A 17,955-nucleotide genomic window follows, 5' to 3' on the forward strand; every position below is an offset into this window, starting at 1 on the left:
CAGAGCGAAGATGTCCAAGAGAAAACCCCAAATCGGCTTGAGGCTCCTGCTCCCCCTTAATGAGGTTCATTATCAGCTGCTCTGATCCTTGTAAAACCCAGCAGGCCGGATTAGGGGCAGGCTCGCCAATCTGGCTGACTCCTCCCTGCTGAGCAGGCAGCCCAGGCTGGCTCTCGAAAACAAGCCCTCTCTCCTTTCTCCAAGGAGAGCTGGAGATGTAGGCCGCCTGCCTGAGGAGGGGGTCAGGTAGGCGCAGGCCAAGGTGCTCCCTGGGAGGGCGGGGGAGCAGGAGGAGGCGGGACTGAGGGGCTCGGGGGCCCAGAGAGCTCTGTGGACAGTGGGGGAGGGCCCCATCCAGGAGAGAGGGGCTATGATAAGGGCGCTCTGACCCCACCCCACCCGGGAGCTGGCTGCATCCCAGGTCAGGCTGGGTTTTGCCCATTCTACCCAGACTCAGACACTAGTAGCAAGTTAAGGAACATACCGGCGCTTGCCTTAACAAAAATAATTTATTCTAGAGCCCCCCGACGGTGGGGCAGAGTGAGGATCAAGCATGTGTACAGCGTCACCCTCCCCTCTGACCCTTTTAACCTCTACAGGATGGGAGGTGGACCCTTGAGAGGGACGACACTCCCCTCCCTCCACAGTAAAGATTAGCATCTATTTTGGAGATGAAAATCAACAAGAGACAAAAGACCCAGCTCCAAGAGGGGTGGAGCCCAATGCAGAGAAGCCAAAGCACGTTCAAAGCAAACGCTTCACTGGGCCTCTCACAGTTAAGGCACTGGAGATCTCAACAGCCCTCCCTAACACCCCACCCCCAGCCCAGTACCATCACCACACAGATTCCAGCCTGTACCCTTCCTGTACCCAAGGTTTGGGAAGGAGCCAGCCAGAGGCCCTCCTCCCACAGACCTCACCTGGGAGACCAGCACGACTTCCAGAAGCTTCCGGAGCCCCCCCTAAAGCCAAACCCCATCCAGGAGGGTATGAGGGGCTGAAGGATGGGCGGGCACAGAGGGCCAGAGGCAGTCCTTCCTTCTCTGGTGCAAAGGGCTCTTTGTAGCAGGATGGACGGAGTCCCGGGATGTAGTAAGGAGTCCACTCCAGCCCCAGGGGCCCCTCCTCTGGAGATGGGAAACCTTGGAAACTGCAGCCTCACTTGCCCCAGTTTAGGGCCAACACCAAGCGGGAATCACTGAAGCTTCAGGAAGAATGAGGCAGGACTTCAAACAAGCTGAAAAAGAGGAATTCGGTGCTGAGAGGCCCAGGATGGAGTCTCCCAACCCCACTGCCCAAGGCTGTCCTGCCCCTGTGCTGGCAGAGGAACCTGGACCCTGTGCATGTCTTCCTGTCTATGGAACCTCCCTTTCCAGAAGCCCCAGGGAGGTTTGCTGCAACAACTGGTTTTCCTAGATTTTCCTGGACAAGGAACAAGGTGGGAGGGGCGGGGTGCAGGGGGCTGGAAGAGCCCATGGATGGCAGCTCCCTATCCTGCCCCCTCCCAAGTTGGACGGTTCAGGCTGCGGGGTGGCTGGCATAGCCCTTCAGGGCCCTCATCCTGGCCCGGAAGTAGGTGTACACAGCCAGCAGGCCCATGAAGGACAGGGAGGAGAGCCCCACACAGAGACTGATGTCCAGGTGGGAGAAGTTCCCTTCCAGCACCTGCAGCCACTGGCTCCGGCCCTGCCCGGCCCCGGCCTCTGGCTCCCCGTCAGGGACGCTGGCCAGCTGCATGGAGCTGCAGCCCACTCGCCTCAGCTCTGAAGGGCCTCTGGGGAGGTTCTTCCCAGCCAGGAATTCAGCCAACAACATGGCTCCTGTGTCTCGCCTGCTCAAGCGTTGCCGCCCTTTTGGCTGCTCCGACTTATCCCTCTGAAGCTCCGCTATGTGCTCAGGAGCTTCCTGGTCTGGCTCATCTCTGGCCTTGCTGAGGCCAGCCTGCAGCTCCTGGGGGTGACTTGCCCCAGGTCCCTCTGATGGAACATCTGGGATGGTGGTTCTAGGGGACACTGTCCCTGGGCCCACCATGATCTCAGCCTTCTCAGGGCCCACAGTAAAATTTCCGGTCACCAGCTCCAGCTCCACCTGCATTGGAGGGACTGCCAACTTCTATGCACCCCTCCGGGGGCCCAGGCCAGCTGAAGGAAGGTCTAGGTCGATGTTGCTCTGGGAGAAGTGTGTCTTCAAGAAGTTGAGGGTGTTGCCCAGGTCCCACTCAGGCGCACCCTGGAGTTCACTGTGGCAGGAGGAACAGAGCTCACGGGGTGGCCACTGCACCTTGGGGAACTGGGGGTCCTCGCTGGGGGCACCTGGGGAGAGAAGCACACACAGGCTGCCTGTGACACACTGGCCACCCGGAAGCCCAGACCGCTTTCTTCCATTCAGAATGCCAGCTCCCTCATCTGCAAAAAGCAGGGGGGCACTGCTGCCCTGGGAAAGGATGGGTACAAGAGAGGGCAGATGAAAGAGATAGCACAGGGCCTGGCCCACCACAGAGCCCAACACTGGTGCCTCTCTGGGAGAGGACGCTCCTAACCTTCCCCGCTCCCAGAACTCCACAGCTTCCCTTCCAGTCACTTCCCCGTGTTAACCCACTGTCTCTCTTTGTCAACTTCACTGCTGGTTTGTACCCCTGGACCAGACATGAGAAAGGACAAGAAGATTCAGAACGATCTGTCTTGCAGACTGTGGTTGGTCCACTAGTATGTATCTTCTTTGCATTTTTCTAAAATTTCCCAGGTTTTATGGAAGTAAAGATACATTCTTTTTGTAATCGAAGGGAAAATGTTTTTAAAGCAAGAGTTCAAGGCACATGGTAGTTACAAGGCATTCCCCTTTACCCCCTGAGGCCCTCTGGGGTAGGTAGGAGTTAGTGGAATTTCTTCCTCAGGTGGGCCTCAAGGGGGTGGGGTGTGGGGAGGCCTGGGGGCCTGGATGGGGAAAAGGACACTCAGGAGAGAGTCAAGAAGTTGCCCTTCCCACCAGGCTACTGGGACCCCAAGCAGGCTTGGCATTGTGGGCAGAGCCCCAGGCTGAGCCCCAGAGGGCCTGCCACCGGCCCCTCTTCCAGTGTCACCTGGGGAATGTCAATCAGCCCATCTCCCTTGGCAGAGGCACCTCCCCTAAAGGGTTTAATAGGAAAAAAAAGTTGCTGGCCAGAATGAAGCAGCAGCAGCAGTAAGTGATATAAAAATCAGAATGATTATTTTGGGGAGGGAGCAACATGTAGATTCCAAGGGCCCAGTGAGAAGTAATAGTGATCAGGCCTTGCAAAGGGAGCATGTCATTTGCACCTGCTCATTATTGTTACTAGTTGATCTGAAAGGACCCCCTAGAGAGAGTAGGATATTGCCTTCCTTTCAGCCTTCCCTTCAGGGAGAGGCATGGGCTCCTGGCCCTCCAGCAGTAGCTGGGCCCCAGAGAAGCCAGGAGCCTGCAGGTCATGAGGCTGGAGGGTCAAATGAGCATTTGGTGGCAGGGGTGGGGCAGGGGCAGGGAGAGAAGGGGTGGGAGGAGAGACAGCACGTGTCTTCTTTTGAAGTCCACCAGGAGGCCCCAGGAGATGCAGAGCAAGTGCAGCCACTGGCACAGCCACCTGCTCCATGGGCTCCTTTGACCTTGGCCCCACCCCAGGCCTCCTCCCCCACCTCCCACCCCTGGGAGGTCCGTCCCAGCCAAACACACTTCCTCTCTCCCCACAGACAAGCCCAGGCTCCGTCCACAGGTGGCTCCCTCCCCACCCACCAGCTTCTGGTCACCCCTGGAGTTTAATGCTTTTGCCTGTTGGACCCATCTGATTCCTGTGCACAAGGAATAGAAAACACTGTAAGTGAGGTATATTCAGAAGACAAGGCCTCCCCCGTGAGAATCGGTCCCTGGTTTTTCTAGGAAGGACCAGGGTTTTCTCTTCAAGTACATTTTATCATTATACCCCTCCCAGGGCAGGGAGAGGCCCAGCTCTCTCCTCTCTGTTGCTTTGAGTAAGGGGCCAGCAGCCAGAAAGCAGGACATGCGAGGCAGGAAAGGGACCCCAACAGGCCAGAGGGAGGGGCCCTGGTATGGGCGAGAGAGTGAGCAATGGCATCGGAAGACCAGGGTCCCACGGTGCCACAGCCGGAGTTTCCTCATCTAGAAAATAGGTCTGATGATACTGACATACATCAGCAGGGCTGTTAGAGCAAGTGAAAGGGCTCTGGGTGCTGAGGAGCACCGTGGAACACGGGGTGTACCCTAGAGGACAAAGAAGGTCCCGACTCCTGCCTCTGGTCCCAGACTCCAAAGCTCCCCCGCCTCATTCTCCCTCTGCAGGTGACTCCAGCCTTGGAGGCGGCCCTTCCTTACCTGCGAGGCGAGCATTGACCTTGTTGTGTCTAGACCAGAACCAGAGGGCGGCGCTGTTCAGATCCTCCACCTGGTGCATGGAGGCAGTGGCCATCTGCTCAAAGTGGCTGGCGCAGCTTCGGCAGCCAAAGAAGAAGCGAACGTAGCCCCGGATGGCCTGGAGGACCTCCTGGGCCTTGGCTACAGGGGAGAGGAGACTCCAGTCACAGGGGCCCTTCCGGCTGCCTGCCCCTGCCGGCTCCACCATCGTTCCCATCACAGGCCCACCATGGCCGCCTCTGCAGGGGGAACACACACCCCAGCCCACCTGGTGAGGCGCCCAGGTCTCCCTGTCCTACTTCACCTCCCAGGGGTCATGTTAGAGTTGACCCCATCTCCTCCCAAACTCGTAAACCTCAGTCTCCCTTGTCTGCCTCTTATCCAGGCCCTCATCACTTACGGACACTCAGGATAAAGTCCAAACACATTGTCAGGACACTCAGGCTCTTAGAGACGTGGCTGGAGAGGAAGGCAGGGGCGAGTACCCATCACCCATCCCGTGGGCCCCTACTCTGCCCCTCCTGCTTTAGGCTTCCTGTTCCAACTCGCCCCCCATCGTGCCGTGCTGCATCCAGAGCCCATCCCGATCTGGCCCTGAACGCTCCCCAATTTGTCTCCATTTCTCCCCGGCCCCCTCACTTCCTCCCACTGGGCTCTCTGGCCTGGCAACAGCACAGGCTCTGAATACCCCCCCTCTTCTTGCTCTGACACAGGCTCCTCCCTGAAGATACCACTGCTCCCCCAAACCCGCCCCCCTTAAACCGCTCTGTCTTCCACACTCGGGGCTGGAGGTGGCGGAAGTACCCTCCCCACTGTTGGTGGCTTCCAAACTCTCTTTCCTTCCTGCTGCGAAGCCCCCAGCCCTTTAAAAGCTCCATCTCCGAGTCTGACCCCTCCATCCACTGGGACTTCAGCACGCTGCTCCCTGTCCCACTTACCAACACGGCCCTTGCCCTCGGTTCTGGCAACGTCAGTGCCCACACCAAGCTGTGCCTTGTCTCTCACCAGCTCCTGCTTCCACCCCTGTCATCCACTCACCACCTGCCCTGCAGCTATCCTCACCTCCTCCGCCTGGCACATGCTCTGGACCTCACCCCTCTCGTCTCTTACAAGATTTCACTCCTGCGAATATTTTCTTGTGTTATGGCATCATCAATTTCTCCCTTGTATGGGCTCCTTCCGACAAGAAAAAAGAACTACAACAAAGAAACCCCTTCTCTGACCCCAGTCACACCTCAGTCACTCCCCCATTACCTCCAATTTCTTCCCGGCTCCTCTCACTTCAGCCCAACCCAACCAGGCCTTTCTCTCCACTAACCCATTGAAACAGCTCTTGCCGGCGAGGTCCTCACCGCACATCACCTCCCCACTCGGCTGACTATGTCCTCCCTCTTGAAACTCTTTATGTTGCAGGACCTCTTGAAATTGCAGTGGCCACTCCTTCTTAGTCTCCTTTGTTGGCCCCTGCTCCCCTAGCAGACTTCTGGATGCTGAATGCCCCAGAGCTCAGGCCTCAGCACTCTTCTCTGCCCACCCACTACTGGGCTCCTCCAGTCCCGAGGCCTTAACTACCGTCTATATGCTAATGACCACAAGATTTGTATCTCTATCCTGGACCTCCCCCCAGAACTGCAGACTCAACAGTCTACATCTCCATTCAGCAATCCAATAGGCACAGACCACGAAGTGTACCCTCCCCCATCTACTCCCTCCCCTCCCTGAGCCTTCCCATTTCTAGGCTCATAGGACCATCAGCTACCTGACGTTCAGGCCCAACAAGTCCAAGGTCCGACCATAGTCCTTGATCCTGAACAGTCTTCATCCAATCCGTCACTGAGTCCTATCAGCTCTACCTTCAAAATATTCCCAAACCTGCTCACTTCTTCTTCCACGTGCACACCTACAACTCTAGTCTAGGCCACCACGACCTCTCCTGGACAAGTTCTACAACTTCCTAATTGGCTGCTCTGCCTCCCCCTTGCCCTGCTGTAGCCCACCCTCTACCCAGTAATCGCTCTAAAGCACCAATCGTGTGCATCACTTCCCTGCTTAAGGTCCCTAGTCGATTCTCATAACGCAGAGACTGAAATCTACCTCCCTCCCTCACCAGGACCTCCAAGTGCCCACCTCCTCTACTGCTTCCCCCACTCCCAGGCTCTGCCACACTGGCCTCCTTTTGGTGCTGCACACACACCAGACTTGTTCCCTGAACTTACCAGTCCTTGACCTGTGTTATGGGCTGAACTGTGTCCTCTAAAATTCTTATGCTGAAGTCCTAGCCCTGAGTCCTTCAGAATGTGACTGTATTTGGACACAGCGCTTTTAAAGAGGTGATTAAGTGAGAATGACGTCACTGGGGTACATCCTAATCCAATATGACTGGTGTCCTTGTAAGAAGAGGAAATTGGACGTAGCCAGGAACAACCCCACTGAGGACCATGGAAGACCCAGGGAGAAGATGGCCATCTGCAAAACCAAGGAGAGGCCTCAGCAGAACCAACCCTGCCAACGTCTTCATCATGGACTTCCAGCCCCTCCAGAACTGTAAGAAGACACATTTCTGTTTAAGCCACCCAGTGTGTAGCACCTTGTTATGGCAGCCTGAGCAGACAGCCCGGGAGGCTCTCATCCCAGATGTCCCACCGCTGCTTCCCTCTCACTAATCAGGTCTCAGAAACAGGGGCGCCTCCTCCGAGAAGCCTCCCCCAGCCAGACACCCGGTCTAAACACAGCATCCCCCCACCCCCCCGGCCACCGCTTGGCTCTGTCTTCTTCACCGACTCACCATCACACCTGAAATGATCTGTGTGTTTACTGTCTGTCTCCTGCCACTGGACTGTTGTCCCCTTGAGGCAGGGACGTCTCGCTGCATGCACTGCTGTACCCCACCCCAAGAGCAGGGCCCGGCTCTTTGCTGACGCTCCGTAAATCCGGGCTGACAGACTGGCTGGCTGTCCGCACACCCGGCAGCTCCCCCTGTCTCCTCTGTCGGGGACTCCTCCTCACTTACCTCCTCCCGCCCTTCCCGATGGCGTGGAGCGTTCCCTCTCTTCCACCCACACATCCTGCTCTCCCCCTGGGCCCTGGCAGGCTGCACGGCAGCCCTGTGCCCACCTGTTTCACAGCCCACTGGGAGCAGGGACTGCCTCTTCCTCCTTTGTGTCCTCCAGGCTGGGCCAGGGCCTGGCGTCAGCCTGGTCCCTCCGCGAGCTAGATGCCCACCCGTTCAGTCGCTGTGTGCGGCTGTGGGGCAGTGTGGGGCGTGGAGGGCAGCTGCACGGTTTGGGGATGAAACAGGGCAAAGGGGGAAAAGTACTTCCCCAGGTTCCCCTAGAAAATGATTTTTCAGTGGGAAGTGCAGTAAAATTGTTCAGAGTCTACGGCATCAGCCGCATAAATTGTGAAATAGACATAGTTCTTTTCTTTATGGGAGTATAAAAAATAGAACCAGAACTCTCTCGTGAAGACGGAAAATAAATCAGGCTTATGGCTACAAGAAAGCCAGGGAGCAGCCTCACGCCTGTTTGTGGGGCACCACCTCGGGGGCAGCGGGCAGGACTGAGCGGCTACTCCAGGCCCTCCCCGCTCTGGTTCCCCACTGCTTGTGTGTGGCCAGCTGCAAAGGCAGACTCCCCTAAATTCAGGCCTGCAGCAGGGAGCCAGCGGAGGGCAGGACGGGGCGGCTGAGGCACAAGGGGTGCACAGGCCCAGACTCACCTTTTTCTTGTGAGTGGTCTACATTTTGCCGAGCTGCCTCCATGGTCAGGAAGTGGAAGAGGACCCACAGGGAGCAGGGAAAGCCGCGGAAATGTGGCCGACTCCCTTGGCAGCCTACCCAGTTCACCCTGTCGGCAACCACAGTGCCCTAAGGGACACATACGAGCATGAATGCATATGTGGAGAAGAAAAAGGAGTTGGAGTGGGAAGTGGGGAGGGCAACTTGCAGAAGACTCCAGGTCAGCACAGAGCCCCAGAACAAATGGTCCCTTTCTCAGTTTATCACTTTGAAGGTGGCATTTCCCCTCCACTGGCGACACCCGTCAAAGGAGCAGGAGGTCTGAGAACCCGTGACACGGACCAGGTCACATCGTTACTCTAGCCTTAGCCTCCCCTCTGTAGAACGAGGGGGGTCATCACTAAGGTCCCGTCAAGCTTTGACACCCCACACGTCTGTGAGGTTCTGCACCTCTCCTGGCTGACATGCCCACCTTTGCAAACAGTGGTGAGAGCAGGAGCCCAGAAAGCTGCCCCTGGACAGACGCGGTGCTGCGGAGCACAACATGCCGGGAAAGAACAGAGGGCTGGAATTAAAAGCTCTCTCACCACCGGGGTCTCACAACTGGTTCTAAAGCCCAGCCCAGCCACTTACTGGCTGTATGATCTTAGACAACTTACTTGACCTCTGTTTCTTCATCTGCTAAATGGGGATAATATCTGCCTTCCACTCATGCTGCGGGGATTAAATGAGGTCTGTACAGAGAGAGCTCAGTAAACAGCCGTTTACTCGCTCCTAATGGAAGCACCCGACCACCGCCTCCTTCCTGAGTGCAGGTCGGTGACAGTGGTCAGAGGTGACAGGGTGAAGCCCTTCCACTCCCATAGATATCAAGCATCACACCCACCTCCTTCCTGTTGTCCAGGGCAGTTTTAAAGAAACCGTAGGGAATTTTCTTTCTCTGCTGCTTCTTGAGCCAGTCATTCAAGGAATGCAGGAAGTTCTGGACCGAGGGCTGGCCAGGGAAGTACTACGGGAGCGATAAGGGGAGAGTGAGAAATAAGTCCCCCAGAGTTCCGCAATCCTGGGGAAGGCCGGGGGCCAGGCTGAAGTGGGCCGAGGCAGTGTTTTAGAATGTTCCAAGACCAGCGGGAAAACATCCTGCCTAACACCCACATGTGGGTTCCTCACTACCTTTGCTTTGGGGCACCTGCAAAGGCGATGGGGAGGGGTGTGCAGAGGCGCTCAGTGGGACCAGGCCCTCAAGGCCGCCCCCTCTCCCGGCTGCAGGCTCCGGTTCTGACCCGTCCCCACACTCACTGGGAGAAGGCTGAGCGCCTTCCTGTGTCGCTGCCCAGGGCTGCTGGGACCCTTGGGCCGCACGGGCCTCTGTTCAGCTCATCTTCTGATAGAGCAGCTGACTCGCTAACTGACCAGCTGGGCGAAGCTGGCAAAGGCCTTTCATTTGTATTCCACGGGCTGCCAATGGGGACAAGGCAGTGCAGGGGCTTGAGCCGAGATCCAAATCTTGATGGGAACTCGCAACAGTCTCTGAGGAGCATGAAAAGCCACTCTGACAATAAGTCAACTCAAATCGGATTAGTATCAGCACTTTAAAACCACAAGGACTCCAGGGAGGAGGATGGATGCCTGTGTGTGCACAAGCATGAACACACCGAGGGTGGGGGAAGGAGGGAGAGAGAGGGCTGCAGTAGCAGGACAGGTCAGATAAACCACGAAGAGGCAGTCGAGAGGGCAACACAGAGAAACTCAAGAGGAGAAACAGCAAAGAAAAACATTTGTGAGAAGAAGGGTGCTGGAGACAGAACAGAAAAACCTGCCGAGGGACCCAGTCCTCTGAGAAAGTCATGGCGTATTCTTATTTCCAGGCTGGACACTGTCCCCCAGCAGAAGAAGTGGCCGGAAAGAATCCTGTGCGTTGACACACTCCCTCTTGGTCAGCTCACACGGGCTTCTGGGCTCTCAACACAAATTTACAGCTTCAAGTCAGCGTTTCTCACTGACCTTCACCCATCGTCCTGATTTGGAAGGATGACGCCCTCTAAGGCCATCGTGTCAGGAGGAAGGATGAATTAAGGGGCTCTGGACTACAGGGAGTCCCCCTGCACCGGGAGCAGGGAAACCCTGGTGACCACACGCCACCCAGTGGCCAGTCCTGCCAGCCGCTTCCGTGAGGGAGCAGGGAGATCCCCGGCTGGGCCCGCAAGGCAGCGCCTCCCGACTGGCCACACTCACAGTTGACAGGTCCCTAAGGCTGAGCAGGCAGAGTGAGCTCTACTCACTCAGTCTTTCAGTGCTCCACGCACGTACGTAGTGCATAAGGGTGTGGGTTAGATGAGACATAGGCGCAAATCTCAGCTCAGCCGCTCACTGGCTGGAGGACCTTGGACAAGGTGCCTTACCCCTCTGGACCTCCATTCCCCTCTCTGTGATGGGATAATGCTAGTACCCTGGTGGAGTCTGTTCTGAGAAATGCAGATAAGCTAAAACACAAAGGAGTATCTTGCAGAGTCTGACACCTTGTCAGAGCTCAAGAAACGGTAGCTGCTACTATTATTGCTACTCAGGATAAAGCTACCCAGGCAAGGGTAGGGCCAGAATACTCCGCAGTCTCCAGAGGCTGTGCTGCACAGCAGATGCCCCTGAGCCCGTGCCCCGCAGCCTTCCACTTTCCTCTCTGAGGGCCCTGGCTTCTGGCAGGGAGGACTCCTTCACTCCAAACTCAGTTCCAGCATTGCTGAGGGCAGAAACTCGGCAGGCACCACTGAGAGGGTGCTGCTTAAGCCTCTGCCCCGCTCAGGCATTTCCTGGGTCTCATTCTTTTCCCTCACACTGGCTGCAAGAGTCCCACTGGAAGCCAAACCCGAACAGCTTTGAGTCCAGCTGAGAGATGCAAGCAGCACACAATAAACAATTCTCCTGGGATGAGTTCTTCAGAGTGGATTGGACTGGGGGGTTAAGGGGAACCCCTCTCTGCTTCCTGGGGCCCCGCCTCATGTGTCAGGCAGCAAGACAGCACACAGAACTACTCGAGGACTTTTCCCCTCTGATCCTCTGGGTCAGCCACCCTGGGCCTCAGCAACCTAAGGACCAAGCGGCTCACAAGGCCTCTGAGGAAGATCTCTATTATCAGATTGGGCTGAAGAACAGGAGCCCAGTCTGCGTGGAGCATCTGAGAGGGGCTGAAAGCTGTCTTGCCTTAGATTGGAACCGCACTGTGACAAGCACTTGCCACCTTACAGGGTCCTCGGTGTAACCACAGATGCCCGTCACTAAGCCAAGTGGACCAGAAGGCCAGGACTGGTGAAGAGGGAAGAGGGGCTAGGCTGGTGGCAGTTCCCCAGGGAGAGGCGCAGACGGCCCCCAGAGGTACTCCCAGCTGCCCGCAGACCTGCGCCAGGAGGAGGGGCTCAGACCTGGCTCCTGGGGGCCGAGGGTGGCTGAGTCAGCAGTCAGCCTCTGAGGGGGACCAGAGCCCGTGTCTGACTCAGCAAGTCCTCGGCAGCCAGAGCCTCGGGATTTAAGTAGGGCAGCACTGGCAGTGGACCTGCAGCCGCAGAGAAGGATGCAGGGAGGGAGGAGGCGGCAGGTGCAGAGGGAAGAGGCGGCCCACATCTCACCTTGAGAGACGAGCAAGGAGCGTGGCAGAGAAAGGGCACAGGCTCTAAAGCTGGGACCCCAGTTCAAATCCTGGCCACGACACCACCTAACAGGAGGCCTAAGGCATATCACTTGAGCGACCTGTACTTCTTAAATGGGGGTAGCGCTTGCCACCCGGCGGTGAGATTAAGAGGATTAAATGCCTGACACACATCAGGTCCTCAGTAAGGAGGAGCTACACTTCGAGGAGTAGCCATGCTGGCAGGAAACAACAAAGGAATAAGGAAGGCACGGCTAAGGCCAGGGAGCTGCGTCAGACTTTGGCCAGAGTCTGGGAAGGAAAAGAGGAGATTCAGAAAAGCCTTCTTTCCTTCACTGGGGTCCACGGGCCCTGCTTTCCCAGTGACCACGGCAGGGAGTGAGAGGCCACACTCCAGGCTCGACCTGAGATGGAGGACTCAGGCAGGCAGAGCCAGCTGGGAATATCCCCAGGGCATCAGGCCCTGAGTCCCACCCACCCCCCTGCACAGGGCAGGGTGGGGGAAGGGGGTTGTCCCTGGTGGTACGGGGCTGACGGGAGGAGGGCGCAGACCGCAGGGTAGCAGCCCATGGTAGACTGGGACAGCCGCGGGTCCAGGTGTCCAGCCCGACCACGAGCTCCTGGGGGAGGGGCCGGCCCGGCGCCTGCTTCAGGGATGTGCACTGATCCCGTGTGGTGTGGGGCTGCCGGACGAGGGAGGGCAGGGCCCTGCTCACCTGGGCCAGCACCGCCATGAACTTTTTCAGGGCCACCAGGCGCTGCCCCTCCATGACAGAGAACTTGGCCACTTCTACCCGGAGGATGTAGTGCAGTGCAGATTCCAGGTCAGCCATGTAGATCTTGGAGCTGAGGACCCAGAGGGAGCCAGAGAGAGAAAAGGGTATTAACCATGGGGCAGGGGCTGGGGAGGAGCACTCAGGGCCAAAGGGAGAGAAGAGGAGGCACTACTGATGGTCACAGAGTCCTGTGAGTTAGCACTTGGGGTTGGGGAGGGAAGGATTGGGAGTTTGGGGTTAAAAGATGCAAACTATTATACATAGGATGGAAACAACAAGGTCCTACTGCATAGCAGAGGGAACTATATTCAACATCCTGTGATAGACCATAATGCAAAAGAATGTCTGTCTGTGTATAACTGAGTCACTCTGCTGTACAGCAGAGATTGGCACAGCACTGTAAATCAACTATACTTCAGTAAAAAAATAAATAAATAAAATAAATAAGTTAGTACTTGACTCTGACAGTAACCACCTGTGTGATCTTGGGCAAATTACTTAACTTCTCTGAGCCTCAATTCCTTATCTGTAAGATGGGGATAGTAATAACTTGCTCACAGGTAGGTTGCTGAGAGGATTAAACAAAAGCACAAATGTAAAACCCTCAGCAGCTCCTGGCACAGAGTAGGGATCCCCCTCTGCAGGTCCAGGGCCAGCCTCTCCCAGCACTCACTAAAGATGTTTTTATCAGGCCACTAGTAGAAGGTTGAGCTTCATTCTCTGTTCTGAACAAAGATCCCTAGGGACAGATAAGTAGACCAACAGGGATGCACCCACACAACATGGCTCGAGAAGCTGGGTACTCTTTGAAAGACCAAGGGTTTGGCTGTCCACCAAGGCTGAAAATGGGGTTGGGGAGAAGGGGAAGTGGGGTTTACATTTATTTTGGCTGACGTCCCTGCAGCTGCCAGACCCTGGACATCAGGGCTCCATCTCACACCTCTCAGGCTGACCCCAGCCCTGGGGGAAGGGTTGCAGGCTCCAAGCTGGCTGCTGCACCCCGCGCCCATCACGCTCTTGTGGGATCTGGGCTCAGGGTCCTGAGGGAAGGGCTGCTTCTCTACCCGTGCCTCCTGACCCCTAGATTCTTGCCTCCTTCTATGGTGGCCTAGCTCTGGGAGCTTGGGCAACTCAACCCGCCTCTCCGGACTCAGTGATCTCACCTGTAAAATGGACTCCTGCCGCACCTGCCTCCTGAGGTGGTGGGAAGCCAACAAGGTCAGCTGACGGGGTGAGCACTGTGGCCACCTGCGCTTTACCCTCGCGCCAAAGTCCCCTCCCTCTGCTCCACTTCCGTGTCCTGGGGCCTCAGTTTACCTCTCCATTCCTGTGTTCTGCCTCAAGGAGTGGCCCCCTGACTAAAGGAGATAATGGATGGAAGTGCCCAGCAGACCTGGCACATAAGACTAGAAGTGTCAGCCATAATACCAATTTGAATGATCTGAATAATCATAATTTGAATGATTATAATGAGCATGCCCACCTCTTACTTTCTCTTTCCTTCCCACCTGATTTACTAAAAACCTCTCCACTAGCACTTTCCACCCTTAGAGTTTCTCATGTTGGGATGCAAAATCCTTCCCGAAATCCAGTGACCCTGCCCCCAGCTCTCTCGTGCAGCCCCCTTGTGGAAGCCGCCCTCTGGACTCAGCTTTGAGTTTCCTGGTCAGCCATTTCCACGTGGTACCATGCTGGGGTCCAGAGCAAGAGGTCTATGGCCCCATCTCCCTGCCCAACAAGCAGAAATTCTACCACCAGGGCAGAGCCAAGGAGCCTCAGAGAGAACAGTTACCTCATGCTTACAACTGTGCACGATGACACTGGCTATCTTGAAAAGTAGTGAGCTCCCGGACACCAGAGGCATTCAAGTGAGGTCGGGTGCCTTCCTAGAAGGGATGCTGCGAAGGGACTGTAAACTCTGGGCAGGGCTGGCATCTACCCTGCACAATCGGTATTTATGGTGCCTAGCACATAGCAGGTACTCAAAAATCTGTGCTGAAGAAATAACTGCTTGGGTGGGAAGGTGTTTTGGAGGTTACAGATTATCCTTCCAAGCTGATTCTACTTGGTCTTGAATAGAGTTAAGCTTAAGGAATGTGGGCATCAGAAAGTATGCGTTCCATCATGAAGATACAGTCAGCAGACGCTGCCACCTCCTCACTTTTAAGACTCTCCTGTGCGTGGCCAGCAGCCGGGGGCCCCCATAGGCCAAGACCAACCCCCGGGGGGTCTGGGCTCAGGATGACACGTGCCAAGCTTGTGACAAGGAACAGAGTGTGGAAGGAAGGAGGGTGTCTGTGATTAGAAGAGAGGGTGGGGAAGGGAAGGGAGGAGGAGGACCAGGCGTGGCCTTACGGATCTGCAACTTTCCACACGGTAGGGACTATGGTGCGAGAAGTGTTCGTCGCAGCCGTGGTGTGGACAGCCTCGCTGGTGTCCCTGGAGAACCTCTGCAGGTACTTGGTGTAGAAGAACCTGGATTCCATAAGCCTGTGAGGGAAGGGAACCGTGGGGGAGAGGCCGTGAGCACGGAGGAACAAAATCCGAGAGCTAACTCGCGGCAGGAGAGGAGGCGGGTGGCTCACCTGACAGGAATGTTTATTCAGTAATATTTGAACCTGGTTCGGTCTTATCCTCAGTGAGGTAAAAATTGGGGCAGTCCTGCCTCACGTTAACCTTTCTATTCACTGCTTATGCTGTGGAAAGCCTCTCTGACACCAGTCTGAAGTCAAAATCCCCCCTGGAAAAGCGGCTGGGCCCGTGAATTCCTCAACCTGCCTCGGAGAGGTGGGGAGACAAGGCCCCTTCGGGAGCAGGAGGGCCCTCTGGGGACGGTGTTCCTTCGGGCCACGGACCGGACGGTGGGTTTGACGACCCTCCCCAGAGACCAAAGCTACAAAGTGGCACGTGGCCTCAAGGAAGCTCACAAGCTTGCTCCAAGGTACCAGAGGTGACATTACTCCCCAGGGAGGTCAAGGGAGTTTGATACATGATTTTTTTTTTTGGTTTTTGTGGTACGCGGACCTCTCACTGTTGTGGCCTTTCCCGTTGCGGAGCACAGGCTCCGGACGCGCAGGCTCAGCGGCCATGGCTCACGGGCCCAGCCGCTCCGTGGCATGTGGGATCTTCCCGGACCGGGGCACGAACCCGTGTCCCCTGCATCGGCAGGCGGATTCTCAACCACTGTGCCACCAGGGAAGCCCCGATACATGATTTTTAAAACATAGCAGCAACGACCCCAAACCAGGACAATTCTGACAATCCTTTTGATTTCTCTCTCTCGTCTCATAAAGAGGAGTCCTCAAGGGCAGGCGGCGCCTCCTGGTCAAGGCCCCTGGAGGGAGGGATGTGGAGACCAGCAGCGTGATGGGACACCCCAGGGGACCTGGCACCGGGAAGCACTGCTTTCCACTCTACTGTCCCGGCCCAGTGTTTACCGAGGAGCAGGTGGCTCAGAAGCAGCGTCGTCACAAACAATTTTCCCCTCCGCCAACTCCAAGAGAGGAAACAATGCCTCCGTTCCCCACCAGGACTGGCACTTCCTGCCCCTCCCTGTCCCCGCGGCCATCGTACTGCTCCCCCGCCCCCCGACAGTGCTCTCGGAGGAGGCCTGGCCCAGCGCTGCCAGGTGACAGGGGCCGGGTGAGGGCGAGTGGTCGCGCTGCCCAGCCCTGGCGCAGGATGGCACCAATGGCCCTGAGGAGTGGCTCACTGGACATCTCAGGCCAGCCTTGGTCTCCCTGGCCCTCGCACTCCTGCCTGCAGGGCCGGGTGGACATCAATCATCTGCCCAGGGAGGGCACTGAGGCACCATCTGGCGCCATACAGCGCGGGAGCCTGCCAGAGGGGCTACGGCTGGCCTGATTGTTCTCTCTTGGCATTTCGGAACTGGCTATTGTCTGGCTCCTAATGAACTCTTCTGCAATTAGAAAACCAAAGGGAGGGAGGGTCAGGCGTATCTGAGTGCCTGCCAGGCCTGCAGACTGCCAACGAAGTCTGTCTGTGAAGAGAGGAGGATGGGGAATAGGGCCAGGGCCACGGTGGGGATGGGGCAGAAGCGCCAGCGCTGGGTGCTGAGTGCTCCGGGGACCTGAGGCTGAACTACTGAGCTGGGGGCAACGTTCTGGGCCTGGACTCCTGGCTGTAGCATGCCCACCACCCCACCCACCATAGGCAGATATCTGCTTCTCCTGCACAGGGTGCCCATGGACTCCTCAGAAGACTCACAGGAGAAAGAACCTGTCAGCCCCTGTGAAAGGCTGGCAGCCTCTCGAGGCAGGAAGAAAGGAGGAGCACAGGGAGAGAGGGGGCAAAAGAACACTCACACGGGGACCCGGAAGAAAGAGCCATTCCGAAACAGCAGGTAGCAAGATGGGAAGTTGATGACACCAAACTCGTTCACCACGTCATGCGCTGTGTTCAGGACCCTGAGCACCACTATGCCCCGGCGCTGGGACAGGTCCAGAGTCACCTGCAGAGACAGTGAGACACTTGCGGGGGTAGGCCAAGCCACTGGACAGAGGGGAGGCCTGGGCAGGCACCTGGGTGGCAGCTGTGCTCTAGCCAGACTCGAAACCTTTCCAAGGAGTAGACTGTCATGACGAGTGAGAATCTCCTGCCACCAACCACATCTGCCCCGCTGTAAGGAGTGCAAATGCTGCCTGCTCGGAACGGTGTGGACCACACATCTTGAATCCTTGAGGACAGTCCCAATTTGATGCAATTTTCTCTCCAATGAGAACAATTTGTAAAAGGCATAAAAAGATGTGGTTTCCAAAATTCAAAAACACACATGCGCCCCAATGTCCACTGCAGCACTATTTACGATAGCCAGGTCATGGAAGCAACCTAAATGCCCATCAACAGATGAATGGATAAAGAAGATGTGGTACATATACACAATGGAATATTACTGAGCCAGAAAAAGGAATGAAATTGGGTTATTTGTAGAGATGTGGATGGACTGTCATACAGAGTGAAGTAAGTCAGAAAGAGAAAAACAAATATCGTATATTAACGCATATATGTGGAATCTAGAAAAATGGTGCAGATGCAAGGCAGAAATAGAGACACAGATGTAGAGAATAAACATATGGACACCAAGGGGGGAAAGGGGAGGGTGGGCTGAACTGGGATATTGGGATTGACATATATACACTAATATGTATAACACATAACTAATGAGAACCTGCTGTATAGCACAGGGAACTCTACTCAATGCTCTGTGGTGACCTAAATGGGAAGGAAATCCGAAAAAGAGGGGATATATGTATACGTATAGCTGATTCACTTCGCTGTACAGCAGAAACTAACACAAATTTGTAAAGCAACTATACCCCAATAAAAAAATAAATTTAAAAAATGTATGTATCTGATATTTGGAAGAAAAAAAAAGTGGTTTCAGTTTTGTTCTGATATTT

General features: G+C 56.0%; 1 protein-coding gene across 1 annotated transcript in view; it reads right to left on the reverse strand.

Moving 5' to 3' along the window:
* Positions 1–1,435: 1,435 nt before the first annotated feature.
* Positions 1,436–17,955, reverse strand: part of QSOX1 (quiescin sulfhydryl oxidase 1) — a 40,062-nt gene continuing 23,542 nt past the window's right edge. Inside the window, 7 exon segments of the mRNA XM_059056284.2 lie at positions 1,436–2,312; positions 4,345–4,524; positions 8,101–8,248; positions 9,006–9,128; positions 12,476–12,605; positions 14,891–15,025; positions 16,861–17,006. Of these exon segments, the coding sequence (XP_058912267.1) occupies positions 1,519–2,312; positions 4,345–4,524; positions 8,101–8,248; positions 9,006–9,128; positions 12,476–12,605; positions 14,891–15,025; positions 16,861–17,006 (1,656 nt within the window). The 3' untranslated portion in view covers positions 1,436–1,518.

The sequence above is a fragment of the Kogia breviceps genome, chromosome 1, assembly GCF_026419965.1.
Source record: "Kogia breviceps isolate mKogBre1 chromosome 1, mKogBre1 haplotype 1, whole genome shotgun sequence".
NCBI lineage: Eukaryota > Metazoa > Chordata > Mammalia > Artiodactyla > Physeteridae > Kogia > Kogia breviceps.